This window comes from Poecilia mexicana, unplaced genomic scaffold, assembly GCF_051168715.1.
Source record: "Poecilia mexicana isolate PSO_F unplaced genomic scaffold, ASM5116871v1 scaffold_8, whole genome shotgun sequence".
NCBI lineage: Eukaryota > Metazoa > Chordata > Actinopteri > Cyprinodontiformes > Poeciliidae > Poecilia > Poecilia mexicana.
In genome coordinates this window covers 7,706,235-7,731,988 of record NW_028263377.1, presented here as the reverse complement: position 1 = coordinate 7,731,988, position 25,754 = coordinate 7,706,235, and the positions used below count along the sequence as shown (strand labels likewise).

The following is a 25,754-nucleotide window of genomic DNA, read 5'->3' as shown; positions in this document are numbered from 1 at the left end:
AACGCAAACAAGTCGGTGATGTCCTACTCACACAAACTTTGAAAAATCAAGCCGGCATTGTGGAAACAAACTCCTCAGAATGGATGTAAAGTGTCACACATAAAATAAACGACAGGCATTAATTTCCCCATCAATGGTGATGAAAATGTATCAGTTTGGTTAACTGGAAGAACTACCGTAGGTTGAAGTTCCCCAGTCTGTTCAGATGAACCCGTCCAATGTGTGTTAATGGCAAGAGATTGTGTTTGTGAAGTCCTGCTGGGCTCGGGCCTCAAATATGCCGACCATCTGCTTTCAAAGACTGTAACTGTAGCTTCGTCCCACCATAAAACCATGATGCTAGAACATCCTAACACAAGTCATTGTACAAAGAGACACGCAAAGGGGAAAAAAAGGCAAAGGTAACCAGGCTCGTCTATCTTTGACGAGTGACATCAACCGACTGGCTTTTGAGTGCACAAACATTCAAACAGTAACATCTCCAGCCTTGCGTTTGCCTTTCTTGGATAATTAATTAGTAGTGGTGAAACTATACAATCAGCTAACCACACGACACAACACAACACACAACCCTGAATTCATGAGACTTTTAGCACAGCTGTTTGAAAAAAGAAAAATCCCCACTTTGTGTTTCTACAAATATAATTAAGGTTTCACAAATCATGTTTATAAAGACTCTGTAAACACAGTAGGGTTAATTGCAATAGAGCTCTAAAAAAAATCAGTTTTTATTACATTTTGCGTTTTCATGGCATGACGAAAAATTACTTACACCATTTGTCAATAATCAATTGAAAAATCTTACTGGTATTACAGCAGTCCATTGGTGTTTTGACAGTTTATCTCTGGCAACAAGCTCCAACTCTTTGAGGTTAGAAGGTTTCCCTAATATTTTGTTCAACAGATTGTTGATCAGACTCCAGTTGAGACTTTGACTAGGCCAGTCTAACACGTGAAGATCACTTCCCGTCAGGGACTCTTAAGAGTCCCTGCAGAATTTATTTTTCTTTTATTTACTGCACTTTCTTGACTTAATACTGCTCTGGTAGTGGATTCATTTCCACTGTTTGCTTAAGCAACGGACGTTTTCTTTCTCTTTCCCAGGTTGTGCTAAAAAATGCCCACATGGCCGTCGGATCCCTAACCATCAATGAGGAGAGGTCAGAGGTCATAGATTTTTCTGTTCCCTTCATCGAAACCGGAATTAGCGTCATGGTCTCCCGCAGTAACGGCACCGTTTCACCCTCCGCATTTCTAGGTGAGTAGCAATGATCAGCCGCCATCTTTAAAAGACGAATAAAACCCCTCCAGTCATCGCGTAAATCTAGAGCAGGGGTCTCCGGTGTCGACCCTCCAGGCCTGGTGTCCTGATTGTTTCGTGTTTTCCTGGCTCAATCCACCTGAATCAAATAAGTGGTTCATTACCAGGCGTATGCAGAGCTCGATGACATGCTGAGGAAGTAATTACACCATTTGAAAAGGCTCGATTGGTTGATGGACACATCAGGCAGCGCACTGGCCATCGACAACCAGGATGTGCAACCGATGCTCAAAATAGATGCAGGATATGGAAAGGTTGTTACCGATGTGCAAAAGTAAATATAACAGCAACTTTCTTTATCCCAGAATGCAACTGGCAGGACTTTGTACTTGCTGGGCAGCAATTTTAGATGCTTTGTTTAAGTTAGATGAGATTCATTTGACTATCCTACCTGGCTTCCTGGAAATAATATTAAAAATGTATTCAGTCACTTAGTGAGGTGTGGTAGCTGATGAATACACAGCAGATCTTTGCTTCTCTACATTATCTAATAGTTAACACTTACGTTTGATAGTTTATATCCATATTACCCTCTTTACAGTCTATGAACTTACCAAATTCGCCATAATTCAGCCGTGTTCTGATTGTTGGAAATTTGGAAAAGTCTCTTTTAAAGATAAGATAATCATGACGCTTATCTGCTCTTGCTACACCATTATAGGAGAAGTTAAAATCATTATGTTATTAAATACTAAAATGACAATGTGTGTTGCAAATTACCAAAGTTTTTCTCGTTCCTTTTATTCTTTTGCATCATCATAATGTCTCTGTGAGAGTCAATATAACTGGCCAGATATATTACTGACATGAATGCATATAAATATAACATACCAAGTATTACGTTCAAGGATGCGATTGCCATGATTATGTTTCACACATTGATGTTGCAATTTGATTTTTCCCTCATATGTTATATTACATTGTAATAAACCCACAACTCAGGCATGAACTAGGTCACTGTCAATCAATCAATCAATCAATGAAGTTTATTTGTATGGTACATTTCAGCAACAAGGAAGTTCAAAGTCCTGTACATCAAAAAATGTCAAAATAAAAAGTCATAAAAACATGATACAGTCACCAGTTTAAGAAACCAGAAGCAAAAATTTAATTTTGTCAAATGCCATCTTCAAAATCATCAATACTCATCCAATATGCTGGTCAATTTTTCATTTATTACGGTTCAAGTGCCGCTCTACACAGGTGGACCTTTAGCCCGGTTTTAAAGGAACTCAGTGTTTCAGCTGCTTTGCAGTTTTCTGGAAGTTTGTTCCAGATTTGTGGTGGGTAGAAGCTGAATGCGTTTCCTCCATGTTTGGTTCTGAGTGGCCCATCTGGCTCGTTTGGTTCTGTTATTTCTGTGAAAGTCTTCGGACCCCTCTTTGGTTCATTCAGAACAAAAGGCTCTTTTAATTAGACGTTGTCCTCTTGAGTGAGTTTAGCAGCTGTTTTAGTTAGATCTAAGTGTTTTTGTTTACTTCTCCTCCTTCATGAATTGAAGGAATTAAAAGTGATTTAGCAGGTGGAAATGCATTAAAATAAGTTTCAGTAAACTTTCCCTGACAAGGTGTTCTGAGCTGCATGATAATTCAGCTAACTGCTTATTTTTTTCTCTTTCTCTTTGCCCTCTTATGTTTCCCACTCCTACTCAATTTCTCTGACGCTCCCTTCCTCTTTTCAATATGACATCCTGCATTTGCATATCTCTGTCTCTCTTGCTTCATTTTCTCTTTCTCTCTGCTGCCCTTGCTCAAGGGAAACTCTTCCTCCCTCCTCATGTTCCTCCTTTCTTCACCACCTCCCGCCTCCTTACGACTCCTTTCTGAAATATTCTTTCTGCTGCATCTCTTTCCAACCGTGCTTCCTTCTTTTATCAATCCCTCGTCTTCCTCGTTCGTCTTCCTCGTCCTCTGCACCCTTTCAGAGCCCTTTAGTGCAGATGTGTGGGTGATGATGTTCGTGATGCTGCTGCTGGTGTCAGCGGTGGCTGTGTTCGTGTTCGAGTACATCAGCCCTGTGGGCTACAACCGCTGTCTGGCTGATGGCAGAGGTGAGAGTTCCCAACTCACCACACACACACACACACACACACACACACACACGCACACGCACGCACACACTTAACCATAGCCGGCCCAAGGCATATATGCAAGTTAAGCGGCTGCTTAGGGCCTCCACACCACCAGGGGGTCCCCAAGAGCACTAACCTAACAGGAGAAAAAAAAAATGCATATAGATATTTCAAAAAACATTGAATAATGCAAACTAAATGGAATTACACATGGCCAAATGATTTCTACAGACACGTTGCTTGTTTTTGTTTACATCCGGACATTTTGCACACACACACACAGCGCAGGAGGGCAAAAAGACGATTCTTTTACCTCCCATCCGTAGCCGCATTGTCGCGTTAGAACAAGTTTGTCAACTAAATTAAACCTGGAAATGTAGGTGTTATTCATGTAGTGCAGTACAGCAAAGGGGAAAATAACAGAACAACAACCACTCACATTCTCGCTCTCTGTGTTTGCTACGCAACGCACAGACTCGCTACCATAGCAACTGACAACGCCACTAAAGCATCAGGATCCAACACCAAAAAACGCAAACATTTCCCACACAACGAGCAGAACATTGATGTTTATGTTGCAATTATTAAGAAGTGATCGCTACCGCTGCTAATAGCTAATAGCTACCACACCAGTGGTTGATTAGCTAATTGAAACATCTGCTCTACTGATGATCTGTTAGAGTTGGTGTGAAGGCCAGTTTTTTTTTTTTTTTTTTTTTTTTTACTGAAACAAAACATGCCAAATTCTGCAGCACATCTGCATGTTACAGTTGTCAAAGTCAAGTTAGCGTAACTGACCTACTTCCCTCTTTTCCTCTTCCTTGCTATTTATTTTAGATAAATTCCCCTTCACCCCTGATTACTAGAAAGACATTAACACTGTTACTTCCATCACATTGTTTTCATTATATTCTCCTGAATTAACACATATCAGTTTTGAGAATGCTATTCAGCCCTAGTAATTGGTATTTTAAAAACTTAATAAGCTGGCCTCATTCAAAAGGGTTGTATAGACTTTGTGGCTCCAGGCAAAATGTATTTAGCAGGAGAGAAGGTAAAAATAGTCTCTTTGGATGGTGGAGCGTACAGACCTCTGGTCTAGACGTAATCCAATTGAGAAATCTGTGATAATACGTTAAAATTGACGTTCCCTGTTCACTCAGACTGAGCATGAAGAAGAAAAGAGGATAAAGTATTATCTAGACGTATAAGACTGGCAGAGACGTACCTCAAATGACCTGCAGCTGTAACTGAATCAGAAGTGTGAACTTAGAGAATGCAGATTTTAGGCCTCTGCAGAGATTGACTGTTTGGTTTCCCAGTCCTTTCTGAGTTTTTGCAAGTTTCCTAAAAAACAAACAAACATGCTAACATTTAATTCGAGATGAAAATAGTTAAAAAAACAAAAACAAAAACAAAAAAACCAGAAATTTGGAGTGAATGTAGAGAAAATGACAGTCGGTACGTTGGTCCATTAAACAAAGAGGCTTACATGAGTAATGCTCCAACTAGCCATTTTCTCCCAGCGATAGTACAGATGCTTCGGAGACGATGTTCCTCTTCTCTGCAACAACACAAACGCAGACTGTGTGTGTGTGTGTGGGAGTTTGTGTGCGTGTGTGTGTGTGGGTGTGTGCGTGTGTGTGTGTGTGTGTGTGTGTGTGTGTGCGTGTGTGTGCGTGTGTGTGTGTTAGCCTCGCACAAAGACTGACAGGCACAGAAACACACTGCCCCCGCACGCAAACCAGCCGTTCTCACTGACCCAATGCCTTTATTCCTATCTCCTCGTACTCCTCTTCCTCCTCCTCCTCCTCCTCCTCACCTCTCTGCTCTCTTTTCATCATATGGAGCTGGATCTAAACACAGGTTTCAGCAGAACTCTGCCGCTGCTTCCCCTCACACTGGACCGGCCATTTGCATAAATTTCCATATTTCCTCCCAAAAAAACAGAACATGACACCATGAGGCTAGTTTCGTCTTAGATCTTACCATCTGTACAGATGAGAGACAAAAAAAAAAAAAGAAGAGGAAAATCAATCTCCCTCTAGTCTATCTCTGATGTGTCTATATATAGACAGTGGTTATCTTTTTTTTTATCCCTCTCATCCTTCATCATCTGGTGGAGAAGATGAACTTCTCCCCACAGCTCTGTTCTCTTTCGTAGGACTCCTGGTGTTTGTTTTGTTGTTGTTGTTGCGTCGTGGGAGTTTGGTGTCATGAAGGGTGCAGATCGAAGTTTGCTGTCAAAGCACCTGACGCAATAATGTATCAATGAGTCCATCGGCGAGTTGTAAAGACTTTGCTGGCTGCGTTCAGGCAGCTCTCCGGCTGGCAGACTTAACAGAGGAACGTTTGGCACCACATGAAGTCAGTTTGTCCAAGAACATAAAAAAACAGAAAAACACTTTGCAACAAAATACACACCCCCACACACTCGCACACTCACTCTTTCCTGCTCACACACTCCCACACAAACATTAAGAAAACAAAATAAAAAATTAAAAAAAAAACGTCGCGATCGCTTATTGCAGCATAACAGCAGCTCACAGACAAACTGAACAATTTCACTGAGGTGTGATTTGTGTCTAAGTTACTTGTATGAATGAAGTGAAGCGATGACAAAGCGTCTTTTCCCTGTTTGTCATTGTGCAGCTACAAAGTCTGATGGATTTATTGGATTTTATGTGACAAAACACAAAGTCTGAAGTGGAAGCGAAGTAACACGCGGTTTTGTTTTTGTTTTCAAATAAATACTAAAAAGTGCAGGTGCCAGTCTTCTCAAGTCAGTTTTCCACATTTTGACCGTTCTTCACAAAATCAAACTGGAGGAACCTGAACTAGAGGTCGGCGATATGGACTTAAAAGTTCTATCACCATATTTTGTGGTAGTATGTTGTGATAATGATAAGTGACAATAAAAACGTTTTATTTTTTAAGATAATTGTTTGGTTGTGACACAAATATTGCTCTTAGAAACATTCCCACTTGTAATGCGCTTCTTTAGGACACCAGTCACATAAAGAAGTGTGTTTTGTATCACTAAAATACTCAAAATTACTGGATTTAATCATATTTTTAAATTTATTGATATTTATCGATGTACAATCATGTTTTTTTAAACATGATTAATTGGATTTTATTGCGTCAGGTATAAATCACAATCTTATCACGATAAAAAATTTAGCCCGACAAACAATACTTTAAAAGTCCACCTGTAACCCCAACTATAGTTTTCAGGTTTCGACACATTTTCATTTAGATTACGGTCTGAACTTTAGCTAGGCCATTCTAACTCATGAATTGGCATGGATTTAAATCTTTTGCTGTCGCTCTCTGCTCGTCATTCTGCTGGAAGGTGATCAAAATCGTACGGTTTCCTTCCACAAATATCACTTTTAATCTTCGATCATTCAGGTGGAGTCTTTTTAAAACTTTCTGAATGCAAATGTTTGTACTGGAGTTTATTTATGTGAATCATAGTAAAGACTTTGCTGCATAATGTGAGTTACAACAGATATAAAAATAAAATGTCCCACAGTCTAGTGTGTCCTTGTTGATCGATCGTTTTAATTCCCCTCTACTCCCCAAAAAAACATTCATTTTTAAATTGTAACATAGCAAAATGAAAACGAAAATGACTGTAAATTATTTTGTAAGTCACTGGTTCAGAAAGTTATCAAAATGTTTCATTTTTTTTAACACACCTGGCCTGTTTCTTTCAGAGCCTCACGGCCCATCTTTCACCATCGGTAAGGCCATCTGGCTGCTTTGGGGTCTCGTCTTCAACAACTCTGTGCCGGTCCAGAACCCCAAAGGCACCACCAGTAAAATCATGGTGTCAGTGTGGGCCTTCTTCGCTGTCATTTTCCTGGCCTCGTACACTGCCAACCTGGCTGCTTTCATGATCCAAGAAGAATATGTGGATCAAGTCACGGGTCTCTCTGACAAGAAGGTAAGGCTGAATGTTTCTAACCTAGAGCGGTCCTGTTGTATCACCTTAAAAAAAAAAGCTGTGAAGATTTTTTCCATTTCTTTTCCTGTAATTAGTTCCAGAGTCCCAATGACTTCTCTCCTCCATTCCGGTTTGGCACGGTGCCGAACGGGAGCACGGAGAGAAACATCAGGAACAACTATCCAGAGATGCACACCTACATGACCGCGTTCCATCAGAGGAACGTCAACGAAGCTCTGCAGAGTCTGAAGGCCGGGTAAAGATCTCGACATGGTTTACACATGTTTACAACCAGATTAAAAAGCTCTGTTCTGGCAGAGATCAGTCCGGTTCTCCCAAAAGTTTTTGTTCAATATTCAGTTGAAGTTCAATTGAATTGCGTAAGCTGAGAGACTTTTGATAAATCTTTCTTTTTTTTTTAGAGGGAAAGTTGCTGAATAATTTCCTGGAGGGAACTGTCCTTGTGAAAGTTTGAGGTTGTCGCCATGCTGTTTCTTAACTTCCCACATATTTTGGTGTATCTAGCTGTGTTCAAAACCCATATTTCTAAAAAAAAAAATAATATATATATATATATATATATATATATATATATATATATATATATATATATATAGTTTAGTGAAACATCAAGTTGAAAGTTTAACACCTTACACAAAGTCTATGACTGCTCTGGAGCGGTAAAGCGATTATTAGATGAATTATGTTGAAGAGGAAGTAAGTCGGACTGCCGTGCTGTTGGAGCCACTTCAAGCATTTGACATGCTGATGTCAAATGCTTGACATCAGTTGAACATCTGCATATTATGAGATTATGTATGATTATGGGTCATTGCCGCAAAATACATTGATTCTGGAGCGCTATTTAAATGATTTTACGCTCCATCGAAACACAAGTGTGACAAAGATTTTTGAAGCTAAAGACTTTTTATCATCAAAGCTGTTGATACATTTGTGTCTATACCTGCTTATTTTTACTTGGATGTTACAGGAATTTAATCCAGGGTCAAAGGGTCCAGATATTAGTATGTAGTTCCAGAAGAGATGGAAGAAAACGTTTTGATAAATTACGGCACTCTTACACAAATCTGGATCTTTAAAAAAAAAAAGCATTTTAGAGAGAGAGCAGCATTTTTTTTACCACAGTAAAATATAAGAATATACAGGACAGAAGAAAAGTGAACTAGATGAGGGCAGGCTGTACTTGCAGTGTAACGATCCAATGGAAATATTAATTACCGAATGGCGTTGAAAACCAGCATTTGATGCGTTTTTAAAAGATCTTTTTTCAACACCTCGCCTGAATTAACATGTCTTCGTTTTTTTTTGTGAACTCTCAACTTGCTCTTGCGAAAGAAACAAGAAGCTCATTGCCAAACAGTAGAAATGACAAAAAAAATCCTTTCCTTTGTTACTGTGTTTAAACATGAATAGGACTGGAATATGACCTTAATAATACCTTCACTCCCACCTCTCCAGTTTTCACCGTGTGTTCGTTTTTGCCAGCCTGCATGCCAGCCTCAGCCACTGGCAAAAGCAAGTGAAAGTCTATTACTCTTATCGGCGGCTTAGTGCTATTTAGCAGGTTAATTGGAGTGTTGTAGCTGCAGCCGTCTGACTTCTAAGTGCTAATTAATTGCAACCTATCTGTCTCTCTCCCTGCCGTTCTCTCCGTCTCTTTCCCCTCTTTCCCTCAGCAAACTGGATGCCTTCATTTATGACGCCGCCGTCCTGAACTACATGGCTGGCAGAGACGAGGGCTGCAAGCTGGTGACTATTGGCAGCGGCTACATCTTCGCCACCACGGGATACGGCATCGCCATCCAGAAGGAGTCTGGGTGGAAGAGACACGTGGACCTGGCCATCCTGCAGCTTTTTGGCGACGGTGAGCGCAGCTCGCCGCTTCCTGCGCCGTTTTTATTCATAGATGCCGCTCGGCTTAGCGCTCCCCGCAATTCCATCGCGCAGGAAGGCTTCACTGATGTGATTAGCGGTTTAGTAGTGCGCGAACGCATCAGATATGCGACATATTTTAACTGATCACAAATTCTCAACGACCTTGACGCGAGCGGGAAAGGATGAAGCCCACACGTTATCTGTTTTAACGCTGATAACACTGTCCTCGTTAGGGGACAGCTTGTAGCTGGGCGCATGAAGACACCGCTGAAGTAAAGCTTGATGGAGGAAGAAATTGGAAGAAGAGCATATTGACAAGTTGGCTGCAAATCTATTGTAGGGATAAATCTGCTAACATCAACAGAAAAAGGTGTTTAAAGTCACTAAGAAGATCATTTTAATGGTCTTGTTGCAAAGAAAAATGCAAAAATCAGAACAATAATGAACCATGCAATGCTGTTTCTCTGCTCCATGCTAACCGCTGCATGCATAAGCTAGCTTCTACTCGTCTAATAATGTAATAATCAGATTTAAAAGAAGTTGAAGGAGGTCAATAGCAGAAAGTAGCGAAGATATACAGCAGAAGACATACAGACAATATTCAGGTTGACTAAAAATACTGGAAAATCTGCATCAACTTTTAAAGCAACAACATTGAATCCTTCTACATTTAGTTTTTTCCAGTGTGATCGAAATTGCTGCCTCCAAGAAAGTTGACGTTTCATCAAATTGATTTTGATCCATTTAGCTAAAACTAAACAGAGCTCGGCTCTGAAAGGACGTCATGACTGTTTGAAGTCAGGAGCCTTAAAGCCGTCAATCTCTGGTGAAAGATTCAGAGAAAATATCTGATCCAAGACAACATGTCATCCGGCAGAGGAACAAAAATAGCTCTGTTTCTGTTTGTCAAGCAAAACACCTGAAAACTCAGAAATATCACATTGGTCAAAAACTAAAGGTTTTGCTAAGAGGTGTAAAGCTGCTGTCACACTGTTTTCTATTGTGTCAAACATGCTGCCATTTTGAATAAGAGCTGTGGCGCTTATGGGGGTGGTGGAATTTTTCAACATGTCCAGAAAAATATATTTGATGACAAAACTAAGTATCCTACAGTTTTAAATGTGGACGATGGGGATGTAAAAGCCTTATTTTGCTACTACTCTTGTCTTCAAATGACAGTAAAATAATAATTTGTAGACTCGATATGTAGAGTGACTGTAGGGTTCTTCAAGCAGACAACATGCAACGAAATGACAAAGAGACTAAAGTTGACTCAGTTGAAGCCAGATTGATGAGTGAAACTCTTGTTTTTAAGGCTTAGAGCTGAAAAAGTGTCTTCTAGTTTTTCTGTACTTATAGCTGAACTCCCCTGTCAATGAAAATGCAGATTCTTTAGACGTAAATCAAGCTGACTGCTCTTGTCCGTGTGCTACCCCTTTAACGAATCTGCATTCACGCTGTTGCTCCATTCAGCAGCTAATCAACAAATGTCAGCCTGTCATGTCTACTGGCAGCTACCCATGTGTAGACCTTTAAGGATGGACAACTGTGTTCAGATAATTAGTTTTTTTTTTAATATATTTCCAATCATCTTCAGATGTGTATTTTAATTTTCCATTGTTATTGCTTTTCTTTAAAGAAAAAAAAAGCCAGAGAATGTCACAGAAAGTCCTCTGAGGTTTCAAAGATTAGAGGTTTTTGTTGACTGTGCTCACATCAATCAGTGCTTCACACAGGAAAACGGTTTGAGCTGCTTTCCCTTTAACCCTGTAGGGAACGGATACATAAAGCGGAAGAGACTCAAAGCCAGGCGGCGTTTTTTCAACACACTTTAGGTCTCTTTATTTTTGGTCTCCATTTCTGAATTCACTGCTGTATTTCTGTAAAGCACAGTGCCTTACGGGTGCAACGACGACGTTTCCAGGACAATCAGTTATCATGTTTTAAGCTTTTATCCGTCTGATTAGCATGTAGGAGAAAATAAATCTGGCTTTTCTAAGGAACTGGTCTCTGATTGGCTTTGCGACTTAAATGTAAAGTAGATTCAGACAAGGAGAGATAAGGCCGAGCTTTAATGCAACCTGTGATTTAGCTCCGCCGTGGGGATCCTCGGCTTTATGATGGCGCTTGGCTTTTATAAGACTTTGCCCAAACTCTCCAGGGTTTCTGCTTTTGAAACGCTGCTTTATTCCAGCTCCAACTTCAGTATTATTGGGTGTCTACAAGTGGCGATTAAATGTCGTCTGAAAGTCGCTCTTTGTACAGATTGAAGCAGTCGAGTACAGCTAATCATTTTCATAAAGAAGGTCCACAAAGTTCTAGTAAAATAATACTGTACATATTTTATCTGTTATGATGGTATCTTTAAGTTTAAATCATTTGTTTGATAAAATTCTTATCAATCTTTGTTGTTCTCTTGTGCTTATTAGGCCAAATATTTGGCATTTTTCTGCTTTTCATTGATTAAATTGCAACAATTTTTTTATAATAATGCATCTTTACATGAAATAGAATTTGTGTGTCGATTGGCCAGGTGAACCAGTTTGAACATCTGGAGAAAACTATGTTGGCATTTCTGACATCTGACTAAAAAGAGTTTAAACAGTAGGAACGGTCTGACAGACATTCTTAAACGGCAGTATTATGTGTTTTCCAGGTATATAGTGTCATTTTACAGCACGATCAAGTAACTATGGTAACTTCAGTTGTTATAAAAATGCTGTATGAATCAAATATGACTTAAAATAAATTTGACTTTGTAATTAAACACCTTGAAATTGGGCCTCTGTGTCTTTAAGAAACTCCTGCTCTTTCTGAAGCTCCGCCTACAGGAAGTAATCACAGCCTCTATTAACCCTTCAACGTTTTTACCAGCGTTGCACTGAGAAGCAGCTCGTTTAATGAGCTCAGCTGATGCTCAGCTCCTCCTGGTGGTTGCTAATTGCTGCTGGCTAGTCTGAAGGAGCTGAGTGGGTGGAGTCAAGGGGAGAGGTGGACGCATGGAAACTGTAGGTCCGTCTCGAAGGTGGGGCTAGGTCCAACCAGGCGTTTTGGACAGCCGAATGGTTGCCATGGAGATTAAAAGATTTCTCAAACATGCATGAGAGAACCAAAGCGACACTCCTGGCATGTTTTTGATGAGGGAATAACATTACAACATGATGTAAAGGTCAAGGAAGTCGACTTTTACATTATAATGCCCTTTTAAGTTGGTTTGAAACATTTTCAGACCTTGTCGTACTGAAAGCCAGCCCATGCCAAACTCAGCAGCTGCACCCTCTGTATAATTAGGCTGACCCTTCTTGATACGCAATTAAACGCAGAACGGAAAATGTAAGAGAAGTTTAATGTGTCTGGAGGTTTTCTCGCGTCTCGGAGCCAACTGTGCTGGACGCACTCCAGCACATTGTGAGCCTCCTGAAACGAGGGCCGTCCGGAGGCCCGCTTCATTGTGTCCCAGTTAGGGGTGCCAGCATAGCTCCTGGTGTATTTCGACACTGGGTGCTGTGTGAGAGTGCATGTGTGAAGGCACACACGTGAATATGGGTCAGCCCTCTGAAAGTGAGCCGACATGTGTGAGATGAGTGAGAAAGTGTCGAGATTCTGTATTTTCGTCAGCCTACGTTCAAAGAGGATAAGTGTTCTCCATTTATCGATTCTTACTTATCACCGGTACCGACAGTTTCTGATCGAGCTACATTCGTCCCAACTTTTGAGTCACTTGTGTATGTTTGTACGTGAATATGGGTCGGCTCGCTGTAACACTCCCCCTCCATCCCGTGCCACTGCAGGAACCGAGTGGCCCTTATCTCACAACCTCTGAGGATTTCAATGTCACTTTGCCACGCCTCGCCGTCCACTCGGCTCCTCGTGGCCTAGAAAGGGATCCGGCTCACGCGGAAAGCCCCGTGGTTCGCTGTGGAGGGAGTGTGTGGGTTGCTTGATGCAGGCAGGAGCAAAACTTATATACAAGAGCTGTCCTACAAAAACAGAAACCACACGTTTAATTCCAGTTTTTTTCTATAAAATAGAAAGTTTTCACGTGGCTTGACCTTTTTCTGATCAACCAAGACTTGCTGCATAACATCAGAAGTTCATTTAGTGTTTTTATTATGTTTGTCTAAATCTGAAGTGGTTCTAATGCCCGAATTATTGTTGAAGATGCTCTTTATGTTCTCATTGGAAAAAGGTTTGATCAGCTTGAAATAGGCCAGTCACAACAACAGAATCTGCTGGACGATACATTATCCCAAATGGTATTGGGATAAATGATAATATTGTTGTTTCGAGACCATTTTCAAGTGGTACAAAAGTAATGGATATAATAATGCAAGTGCGCCTGTCAAAGATCAATAAACTTTAATTTCTAACGAACATTTAACACTGGAACTGGAAGACATTTAAAGAATTAAATGAACAATGAATCAAATTAATTATGAAGTCTCTGTGAACAGATTTGCCTTTTAAAAAAGGAGCTTGTGGAGACCAATGGACCAGACTGAAGACTTTTGTCATCCAGTCTGGTGGAAAGAAAAATGAACAGTCATGCAAATGGAAATTACTGAGCACATTTTAATTTGTCACGCGATTAATTGATTTATTGCAGCAGGCTTAGTCTGAAACTTTAAATACTCTGTGTATTGATTCGTCCAGTTCAAGTTTGATCAGTCTCAGTATTTAACAAAAAAAGACTGATGGCAGTCTACATCTGGTGGTGAATTTGTCCTTTAACTTGTGCCGTCCTCCTGGTCACTCCAGCCTTTTTGGTATAAACTTGTACATTACTCACATCGCAGTGTTCAAAGTAGTGGCTCGTAGTGCGGAAATTACGGTACAAATCATATACTGACTTCAACGTTTTTAGCTAGTCTTAGTATTCCCACAAATAAATTGCATTTAGAGAACTGTTTTTACTATCAGAGCAGGTCGAGAATGACTTACTTTCTTATTTGGATACACAAGACGGACTTTAGTTTACTTTTTTAATATCATGAAATCCTTTGCTACACAATCTTGTTACGCCAACGAATCAGGGTTGCCAACTCTCACTCTTGAGAGAGTAAAGTTTTTCCTCTGTCCCTCCCACTGCCCACTGTACCCAGTTAAATCTGTGCATTCAAAAAAACTACCTCCCTTAATGCATATCACCTTTTATCCTACAGTTCAAAACATCTCTTAGGTTTTATCAGTGAAAAAGAGAGAGAGGTTTTCACACCATATCACCGAACTTCCTGTTTCCCTCTGCGTCCATCAGGAATCCAGACAATTTATTTACAAGATGTGAAGCATCGAATGCACAGCTTCCTTTTTATACTTCCTGCTTCTCGACTTACTTCCAGCTCTACTTAAAAGCAGGAAACCCTGAAAAAAAGATGCTTTTTTTTTTGTTTGGACAGACAGAAACTGTTACATTTTTCCATCATCTTTTACAGAGCTCAACCTGGAAATGCACTGTAGCACTGTGAAGAGATTATCAGGAAAATCCATATTTTTAAACATAATTACACTTTCAGAATGAGAAAATTAAAACAAAAGTAATCTCTAATTGTCTCCAGGAGTCTTTGAATCCGTCGACAGGCCCACAGAGGAGTTGTGTTTTCTGTATCTCTGCTTTCTCCTGACGGTGCAGCCACCGCCGCTGACTGTATGATTAATTAAGCGATTCCCGCCATGCCTCTCTCCGCTCTGATTGAGAGCAGCTTGTGATGAAACAGAAGGTGACCCACAAACGGGACCGTGAGCTGACGGAGTGGCGTCAGTCGCACCTGCGAACATATGCTGAGACCGAAGCGTTTGATGTCATCGACGTGCGCCTGTGTGTGTTTCTGCTGGCCGGTCGTGCTGTGAAGGCCGCTGCCCTCGTCCCCCGCAAACCCTCAAACCGTTTATTAAACCCTCGTTTCATCTGCTGCGTCATCACTTCCACGTCTCAGGCCGTCCCACGTCAATTCTTTACGACATCACATCCATCCTCTCAGCGTTGTGTTTTATGTCCATTTTCTACCACTTCCCAGCCTTTCACTGTACGCCTCTACTGCCTGTTTTAGTGCTCCATCAACTCCTTATGCCTTTCCCTCTCCCCCCTCATCCATCTCCCCCCGCTTCCTTCTCCCGTCATACCATCTGTTGCAGTCCTCACCTTCTCCCTGCCTTCGTCCTTCCCCTAATATTCCCTCTCTACAATGTCATTCCCCCTCCTCCAGGTGAGATGGAGGAGCTGGAGTCCCTGTGGTTGACGGGGATCTGCCACCACGAGAAGAACGAGGTGATGTCCAGCCAGCTGGACGTGGACAACATGGCCGGGGTCTTCTACATGCTGGGCGCCGCCATGGCTCTCTCCCTCATCACCTTCATCTGCGAGCACTGGTTCTACTGGCAGCTGCGCTTCTGCTTCATGGGCGTCTGCTCCGGCCAGCCCGGCTTCGTCTTCAGCGTCAGCAGGGTGAGAGGCCACGGAGGGGAAAAGGGGTTGGGGGGCCCAGGGGGGTCGAGGACTGCACAACATCCCCAATACACACTGTAAAAAAATAAAATAAAATCTGCATATTTAATGGCAGATTGTGGCAGGAAAAATTCATTAAACAATTTAAAGCTGTTTGATTCAACGTGAAGTTTCCACAAATAAATGAATGTATATTTTATATTTGTACATTAACTTTATAGGTTCATGTTCATGTTAGGGATTCACATTTTTTTCCTGTAAGTTTAAGTATTTCCTTTTTTAGTAAAGCATCGACTCCAGCGTCATTTTTACCACAAAATCAACAATGAAAGTGCCATCTAACGCTGGAAGAAAGAAAAAGAAAGAAAGACATTTTATGGTGGAGTTCTGGCAACAACAGCCGGTGGTTTACTGTAGAAATGTACTTTTTTTCTTTTTTTTTTTACAGTGCAAGATGGTCCAGACGAGTTGAGTGGTTTCCACAAATCATGTCCTTATATATTAAATATCATGCACTAAATACACTGATAGCATCATTTTAAAACATTAAACTTTGAATTCAAAAGCATTTTTTTCAGTAATTATTTACTTCCTGTAACAAATAGTTCCTGAAATTGTTCCACTGACCCTTGTTTGGAAGGGTCAAGGCATATCCATATGATTGAATGGCCTAGTCAAAGTGCAGGCTTATATCTAGTTAAGGATCTTTGTCAACCCTTGAAAATTGATGTTCACCGACACTCTGTTCGATCTGAAATGAATAACAGGTTCAGTCTAAAGACTTCCTGCTGTAAAAAGTTGGAATACATTCAATACAATTTTTTTTTACATTTTACAAAATTGTTTCTTTTTCCTTTCCCTTTACAGTTACCAAATATAGAAAAGTACAAACGAATTAAATGTTTTTTTTAAGGCGCTGTATTTATTTTCCATTTTCTGACGGCCACAAGTTGGCAGACGTTCCCTTTCGTCGCTTACAGAAAACAATAATCTCTCCTCTGTAGTTTTTGTTGTGATTCATGTTCCTGGAGCCCGTGAGGTAAACATTTACAAAATGCTGAGCTGAAATCAATAATTCACTCAAGGAGGAAAAAAAAATCAGCCTCTGAACCAGTGAGGGTAGATTACCGCGTCCCGGGAGACCAAAGTCACCTCAAGGTGTTGGATTTGCATCCCGATTGTTTTGACTTGGCTATGGTGTAATTCACTGCATGCCTCTGAAGGTGAACCTGTGCAGGCTGAACCACGTGGCTAATTTACAGCAGAGGAGCCACATGTTACTGCTCTCTCTCTCTCTCTCTCTCTCTCTCTCTCTCCCTCCGTTACCTTGATGGAGCTGTGCAGCCAGAAAGCAAAGCTAAAATCGCCTCCACGCTCTCTGATCATGCTTGAGTGCCCAGCTTTCATTACTATCTCCATAATGGTCGTTTTATTTTGTTAATGTCTGTTTGTGCGTAACCATGTCTGTTTACCAGCGCTCCTATGCAGTCTGGAACAACAGGGTTTCATTATTGTTTTTTTTTTGGTCTGAAATGGAAAAATGTTTGTATTTCCAGACTTTATTAGCTGACTAAATGTCCACACTTCTGTCCTTCCTAATATGTCGGTACTTTCATGCATATTTGTCTCTGTTCTTACCTACTTATCCTTTATGTTCCCTCCTCCCTCTATACCTCCCTTGTGTCTATCATTCCTTTCGTCTTTGCATCCTTCCTTCCTTCTTGATTGCAGGCTTCTTTGTGTCTCTTTAACCTCCCTTGTTTTGTTGGATCGTTCTGTTCTTTTGTCTTTTGCTCTTTATTTACTTCTGAAGTTGATTCATTCATTCTTTCCTTCCTTCCTTGTATCCTTACTTTTTTCCTTCTGCTTTTCCTGTGTTGAATCCTCCTTTTTCCATACTTGCCATTTTTTCTTGTTCCTCTGTTTTACTTCTCTCTTTTCATGTGTCTTCCCTCCATTTCTTCCTTCATTGCATCTTTCTGTCCATTTGGATGTCCTTGGTTCCTTCTGCACTTTCTTGGTTCCTTCGAGTCTCTCTTCCATACTTTGAGTCTGCTTACAGCAGACGTATCGGTCATAAATCCACAGTGAATATTTGGGCATTTATATTTTAAAGCAATGGTAAAGTTACCGGGGATCCGGGATAGCCAAATCTGGAAAATTACTGAATTTTTCATGAAAAATGTGGAGCAACCCCTGATTTCCATTTGCCTCTCAAACGCCATTTGACTTCTCATTTTCAAAGCCGAGCCGCTCGCTTATGTTTTTTTTTTCCTTTTCTATTATTATTATTATTATTATTGCATCATTACAATTTGTATGGGTGGCTGGAACAGAGACCAATTAAGCTTTGTGTAACATTCAGCAATCGTCCTTAATGGCAGAAATTACGCCCGTCCCTACCGCAGCCTGGCAAAATGAATGAGCTGTGCGTGTCCACGACTACAGCGAGATGATTCAGTATGATAAAATATTCTGGGCAAACACTCATAGAAAGAAGTGATTTGCATTTAGAGCACTGGGCAGGAAAACATCAACAGGAGTTATGACTCTCTAACATCTCAGCACAACCCGACGTCCAAAGCGTCACATCGTCCATGTCTCATTTACTGTAACATTGTCTCCTCAGCTGCAGCCATTTCTTCCATTTTCCCATCTTTCTTTTCCCCTCGCTCTCGTTCTGCTCCTCAGACAGATTCTGTTTTCTTTAATTTCATAGCCTAATCCAATAAAGCTTATTGTTATTGCCACAATTAACATCTAGGCCCGGCGCCGTGAGAAATGACATCTGTTACGGTTGGCGTGAGTCACGCAGTCACGTCTGCACGCTCGCTTTAGTTTTCCCTCCCTCTGCAGGCCTGGTGAGCGGCTCTCCTCAGACTAGCCTGGTCCTTCGGGTCCCACCTGAAAACACTCAGACAAATGAGTTGTATTGATTTAAAAAGCCTCTGATGACTTCAGAACTGTAAACGTAACGGAGGTTTTAATCGCTGCGCTCTGCACAACTCTCACAACAAAGTATATGGAAGTTCATTTGTGCGTCGCAGCAAAAACGTGCGCAACGTTTGGACCGTGATAAACAAGGAGGTGCTACACAATCTACATCCTGATCACTTGAAATGTTCTCCGTGCACGGACAGCTGATGGTGTTCTTCATCTGTTGTGGAAGGAGAGTCATCCTGAGGTAAAGGTAGAGCAAAAGTCTTTTAGGGCGTGTCTCTACCAGATTTGCACATCTCTTTTTTTTTTTCAGCCTTTGTAACTATGGATGGGATGTTCTGTTTTCAAATTTTGCCACTGATTCTCAACAGGATTAGGACTTTGACTGGACCATTCTATCATATAATTATTGTTTCATCCTAACTGTTTAGTTTCGTGTTTGGGATCATTGTTCTGCTGGAAGATAAATCTGTGCTTTAGTATGAAGGTTATGAAGGTTTTGCTTTTTTTATTTCTAGCAGTGTTATCCTGTACACTGCAAAAACACAAAATCTTACCAAGTATTTTTGGTGTAGTTCCTAGTAAAATATCTTTGTAGAGTTGAAATAAGACAAAACTAACATAAAGGTAACTTTAAGTTAGAGATATAGGAGCTTATTTTAAGTCTTTAATGTTGATGGGAAAGTTCAAGTTCCTCTGGCAGATTATTTTACTCAGAACATAGGAAGAATGTCTTATGAGTTAAATAATCTGCCAGTGGAACCAGTACTTTTTTAAAAATAAAGATTAACAAAGTATTTCCTTTAAACAAGCTTCTATATCTTGCTGGAAAGTTACTTGTAAGTTAGTCTTGTCTTATTTCAAATGTACTGAGATGTTTGCATTAAAAGTTTGACATAAATATTCAGTAGGGTTTAGTGTTTTTTGCAGTGTAGGATTGTACCGTATTTAGCTAAATCCTCATCAACTCTGACCTGCTTCCTTGCTGAGAAAACCCCTCTTCAGCGTGATGCTGCCACCAAAATGTTTTCCACTTTATTCTGACTGATGTGGAATGTTAGACTCTCTCCGCATGGGGATTTGCATGTGGGTTAAAAAGTTCAATTTTTGTCTCATCTGACCAAAAGACCATCTTCATGTCTTTCTTTCGAAATTGGTCTTTTTCAGGCGTGTACGACTAATAGTCGTCTTGTTGACAGATTCCCCCACCTGTGGATCTCTGCAGCTTGTCCAGATGGCCACTAATGATGTCTAACACACCTCTTAGGTCTTTAATGCACTTATGCCAAGATTAAAATTCACACAAGTGGACTCTATTTACTACTTAGGTGATATTTGAAGACAGTTTGTTACCCTCAACATTATAGGAATCTAGTTTCACTGTGAATAACTATGCTAAGATTTTGGTTTTAAAATAACAATAGATGAAGGAATGAGTCCAGAACATAAAGTTATTACATGTCTGTGGAATAAATACAATATGCAGGAGTTTGACAAGAATGAAAATTCAACCTTACAGTCAAACACATTATTCAACAAACTCACTAAGCTACTAAACTACTAAGAAAAAGTTTAAATGATTAAACTAATGAACTGCTGGAGGCAAAAACAGTAAAAATAGATCTAATAAAATTATGCAACGATGTCACTGTTCAATGTTGAGAAAACAGGTTTATCCAAGAGGAATTTGGAAACGAGGCCAATTTAATTGTTTTTAGTAAATCTTGTAAGAGTAACAAAATGTGAAAAAGTCAAATTGACCAGAAAGTAAATTTTAAGAACTTTTTTTTTTTTTTGGAGGGAAAATATGACAAATTCAGTAACCAGGACTTGATGATTCTGTGTGGAAAAAGCCAAAAATATCATCAAACCAGGTGAACGGGTTTGTTTTCGTCTTCCTCCTCCAAGTGCCTCTCCAGCTTCACCTACTTTCCCAACAGCTCCTGCTATTAACAGACTGTGAAATTAAAGCAATACCACTGCCTGTAAAATAAATATTAGAACAAAGCCTTTTCTGCGCCATTGCAGCAATCCAATCACCAGAAATGTGTGAACTATGGAAGAACTACGAGGGTCTCGAGGAAAAGACGCCAAGCAGTAAAAGATTTCTGATCCCACGGATCAGCTGAGTTTTGACCATTTGCCATTTCGTTATCCAGATCAACCTCCTGTGAATAATCAGTCTTAGCGATTGATCTGCTCCTCTAAGGTTCTCATCTGTCACGCCTGGTTTGCCCTCCGCTCAACATCCATTTTTATCTGAATATTGTATCGTACATCACTGAATGCAAATGGAGCCGTTTGTCTTTCTGTCTCTGAGGGGCTCGGCTTGTCCCCCCCCCTTTAATGTGGCCTTTGTCTTACAGTAGGAATTGTGTTGCTGCCAGCGGCGCCAAGAGGCTTGTGAAACTGAGGGTTTTAATAACTGCCAGAGGAAATAGTTGAGCTAGATTCTAATTACATTGATTGAAGGTATTGACCAGTGGATCTGAAAGGGTTTTATAATCCCTCCGCCCGTATCAATCACCTAGCATCAAGTCGCTTCGTTCTCTTTCCAGGGTTGTGCCGTTTGATCAATTGCGCTCTGTTTCACGGCAGCAAACATGCTGCATCACATTGCTTTTGATTTTCTCCCTTATCCTGTTAAATGTAGATTCGTTTATAGATATTTACTCACAATATACGATTGTTCTAATTTTTTGTCCTCTACACTCTAAGCATTTGTCAGGATGCAGTCTTAAGCATTTTTTTTATACAGTCTAATAAAACGTAGAAGCAATAGTTAATGTTTATTTATTAGGTTGATAACCAAACTTTTATTGCCTGACATGTTTATTTTTTCAGTATCAGTCTTGAAATATTTCTTTAAGTGTTTCTGGTACTTTAAGAAATAGCCACTTAACATTTGCGTTATCCTCAGCTATGTGTCTAAGGAGTGACTGGAGTGCTAATGAGAGAAGCATATCCCTGTCAGAAAAGACAGAAAATCTGAATCAAAGTAGGCAGGAAAATACAATTATTTCATTCTCTTTTAGACACTCTCATACCTCATAGGATAAAATAAATATATTTTAAAGAGAATAAATGGGAAGCAGTTTTAGCTATGAAAAATTACATTATAGTTTTTACATGCATTTCCTTCTTCTGTAGCAAATTTAGGATGGCGCTAGCAGGGAAGTGCTGGAAGAAAACCTTTTTAGAGGCCTCTAAAGACTTGAGGTTGAGGTTCATATTTCCAGCATCTGGACTTGATAAAGCACTATACAAGAACAGGCCATTTACCATTAAAGTGCAGCACTAACAATGCTTCTCCTTCTCCGTATCTCTTTTCTACAGGGAATATACAGCTGCATACATGGAGTCCAAATCGAAGAGAAGAGCAGCTCTGCGTTGAACTCCCCGTCAGCCACCATGAACAACACCCATTCAAACATCATGCGCCTCCTACGCACTGCCAAGAATATGGCCTCCCTGTCAGGGGTGAACGGCTCGCCGCACAGCGCCCTGGACTTCATCCGTCGAGACTCATCTGTTTATGACATCTCTGAGCATCGCCGCAGCTTGGCTGGCCATTCCGACTGCAAACCTCCTTACATGCCTGAAGACAACATGTTTAGTGACTACATCAGTGAAGTGGAGAGGACGTTTGGCAACCTTCATCTCAAGGACAGCAATTTGTACCAAGATCACTATCTACACCATCATGGTTCAACCCCAGGGCTCACTGGTCCTCCTCCCAACAGACCCCACAGTTTGGGCAGTGCTAGTTCTCTGGAGGGTGGCATGTTTGACTGTGACAGCCTGGGTGGGGGAGTGGCTCCCATCTTCACCACCCAACCTTGCTCTGCTCTGACCCACAGGAACATGAGCAAGTTCGACCTGTTGTCCGGACAGACTCCTCCCTCAGGCCAGAGCTTCAAGGGAGGACTGCCTGACATCTACGGGAAGTTCTCCTTTAAAGGTGGTGCCTCAAGCTCCACTTACATTCCGGGACCTAGCTACTGTGGGGGGAGAGGAGACGATGATGGAAATATACGCTCAGATGTTTCAGACATTTCCACACACACTGTAACATACGGAAACTTGGAGGGTAATGCCAAGAAGCGCAAACAGTACCGCGACAGCTTAAAAAAGAGGCCGGCCTCTGCAAAGTCCAGACGGGAACTGGACGAAATTGAGCTGGGTTACAGGAGGAAACCCTACCACATCAGCCACCACCACTACCACAGCCAACGCTCTGCCTCCCCGCCACTGTTGCCCTCTGAACGCAAACGAGGGGGTGGAGGAGGAAACAACAATGGGAACTCTTACCTCTTCAGGGAAAAGGAGAGTGTTCGGGACTTTTATCTTGACCAGTTTCGTCCCAAAGAGGGGGTCCCTCAGTGGGAGCATGTGGACTTGACGGAGGGCCCTGGAAACAGAGATGGAGGAGTGCCAACATGCACCTCCTTGGTGCCAGTTGAAGACTTTCTGAAAAGCAAACCCAAAAAGTCTGACTCAAAGGGTGGGCCAGGGTCTGGATTGGCAGGGGGAGAATGGGAGTGCAGGAACTGTCGAGCTAGTGGGGGCAAGCAGATGTCCATTCATGGAGGAGGTGGTGGGTATTCAAGTGGCATGGGCTGTGGGTCTTCAGCTGGTGGCAGCCGCCCCAGCTCTGCAACCTGCATGCGCTGTGAGGGTTGTAAAAAGACAGGAAACCTCTACGATATCAGTGAGGACAATAATCACCCCTTGGAACAAATGGGGGGAGGGAAAGGCGGGGGAGGAGTGGCAGGTATGGCCGCAGGCCCTCAGGCTCAATCTCAGGCCCAGCAGAGGAGAAAGAGTGGAGGATTTGGGAAGCAGCTAAGGCGGCAGCATTCGTATGACACATTTGTTGACCTTCAGAAAGAGGAAGCAGGTGGAATGGGAAGTCTGATGGGAGGCTTAGGGGGAGGTATGGGTGGACCTGGGATGGGAGGAATGCTGCCCCCACCAAGGAGTGTTAGTTTGAAAGAGAAAGAACGCTATATGGAAGAAAACAGCCCCTTTGCACACATATTTGAACGCCATGGGGGCTCAGAAAGGGAAAGGGACAGAGACCCACTGTTTTATGGAGGTGAGAGCCAAAAAGGCTCTGGCTCCCCATTCGGACTGTTCAGAGGGGGTGAGGGCCTCCACCGCCGCTCCATCGGAGAGAGAGACATGAGAGACAGATCTTTGATGGAAGGTGGAGGTGGGGCAGCATTCTCTTTATCCAAATCTCTTTATCCTGACCGGGTAAACCAAAACCCCTTTATACCCACCTTTGGCGATGACCAGTGTCTGATGCACGGAGCCAAACAATATTACCTGACAAAGCAACAGCACCAGCAACAACAAGTTGCCCAGAACAGCAGAGGTGACTTCAGGAGTCAATTGAGTGCAACGTCATATCTGCCATCATCTGCCACAGCTGGGGTGATGTCCAACGTGCCCCCCCGGTTCCCAAAAGAGCTCAGCCTTGGTGGGATGAACCACCACGGGTCTATGTTGGCAGTCGGACCCCCACGTCCCTTCAATGGAAGCAATGGCCATGTGTACGAGAAACTCTCTAGCATTGAGTCTGACGTGTAAGAGACAAAGAGAAAGAAGGAGGAGAGCAACAGAGGTTCAAAGAGTTTGGAGATCAGGGGTATTTCTTAGAACTATACAGACACAAAGCAGCTTGAGTTCATGGTGACACAAAGAGATGACTGAAAGAAGGGTCAAATGAGTGGCAGAGGCAAAACAGGTAGAGACTGTTGTACAAGATAGAGAATGAAGATAGGAATAAAAAATCAGGACATCCTTAGGGGGTTAAGGATGCTAAACCTCTCTTAAAATGGCCAAAGCTACTCTACTTTTACATCCACATACAATCAATCAACATTGTCTTTAATCTCACAAAAGCCCTACACTTAAACAAGTTCCATCCTCATAGCCACCAGTGTGCTAAAAGTCACATTAATATCTTGACAAAGAATCACCTTGTTTTAGTTTTCTACAGGGGCCACAGTTTGAGGGCTCCTGCTGGGTGCTTGTGAGGAACCACAGCAAGAGTGGCAACAGGAGAGAACTGCCCATGTGCCCCTGTGACAATTTAGAAATTAGACGTCGTCACATTCGCTAGAGCCACAACACAGCCTGTCTTGGACATCTCTCCCTGAACCCTTACCCACTCCTCTTCTTCTCTGCCCCTGCTTCTCCTCCATATCTTTGACACCTAAAGAGCTGTTTGCTGATGACAATTACAATCATGAATGATAATAAGATATTCTTATAGAAAAACAGGGTATAAGAACAACAATAACGTTGTGAATAACAAAGACATTCATGCTGTTTATGGTAACTCTGCTTGTGAGACCAGACATTTTGTTTTGTATTCTGTTGGTATAGTATTTGACTATTCTCTAAGTATCTGTAGTAGTTGTGTTCCATTTGCTCCTGGTGGTGCCAGGAAGGTTGTTCTTGGTTCAACCAACAAGCCAGAAAGACTGAATTTTTTACTCCTGTGTTTTCTTCTGTTTTCTGTAGAATATTTTACTCCATGACCATTCGTGTATCTGCTCCAGGATTTCAAAGACACATTTGGAGCTGGGAAATTCTTGATATTTTAAGACATTGCTAATAATCAAGCACGCACATGCTTCAAAACACACACAGTTTCTTTTTCTTTCTTCAGTTTTTCTTTTTTGTCAGTCTGAACTCGTGTTACTGTGAAGAACAACGTTTTCACCAGAAGCTACTGAGAGGAAGGACGTGCCTTAAAGGTCTCCAGTGGAAGTGTCCTCCAGTTTCACACGCAGCTGCACCAGAACAGACCAGCGCTCATTCAGGCTGCCCAGTGTTGCCGTCACATATGAGCCAAACCCGCTGTAGAAATTCGACAGCAGGCTACTGATGATGATGGTTTCCATACAAGACGCTGTTTGAGATCTTTTATACCTTCGTAAAAATATTTCATATGTCAGGTATGGATGGTGTTTTATGAACCAGTCGTAATCAGGATGTCCCACTGTTACTAATAAGCTGATGTGTCTCAGTTCATAGCAATGGAAGCCTATAGACCACCTGTTTTATCCATCCTACACAACACCTGTCACTTGGTTCTTGCTAGCATTACTTCACATCA

At 41.5% G+C, this 25,754-nt stretch overlaps 1 protein-coding gene across 1 annotated transcript in view; it reads left to right on the top strand.

Annotated features, from left to right (window-relative positions):
* The window catches only part of grin2ba (glutamate receptor, ionotropic, N-methyl D-aspartate 2B, genome duplicate a), a 124,491-nt gene extending 100,090 nt beyond the window's left edge, over positions 1 to 24,401 (top strand). Inside the window, exons 8-14 of the mRNA XM_088008152.1 lie at positions 1,105 to 1,258; positions 3,246 to 3,371; positions 7,115 to 7,344; positions 7,440 to 7,600; positions 9,042 to 9,229; positions 15,444 to 15,682; positions 21,959 to 24,401. Of these exons, the coding sequence (XP_087864278.1) occupies positions 1,105 to 1,258; positions 3,246 to 3,371; positions 7,115 to 7,344; positions 7,440 to 7,600; positions 9,042 to 9,229; positions 15,444 to 15,682; positions 21,959 to 24,217 (3,357 nt within the window). The 3' untranslated portion in view covers positions 24,218 to 24,401. The remainder of the gene's footprint in view (positions 1 to 1,104; positions 1,259 to 3,245; positions 3,372 to 7,114; positions 7,345 to 7,439; positions 7,601 to 9,041; positions 9,230 to 15,443; positions 15,683 to 21,958) is intronic.
* Positions 24,402 to 25,754: the final 1,353 nt, after the last annotated feature.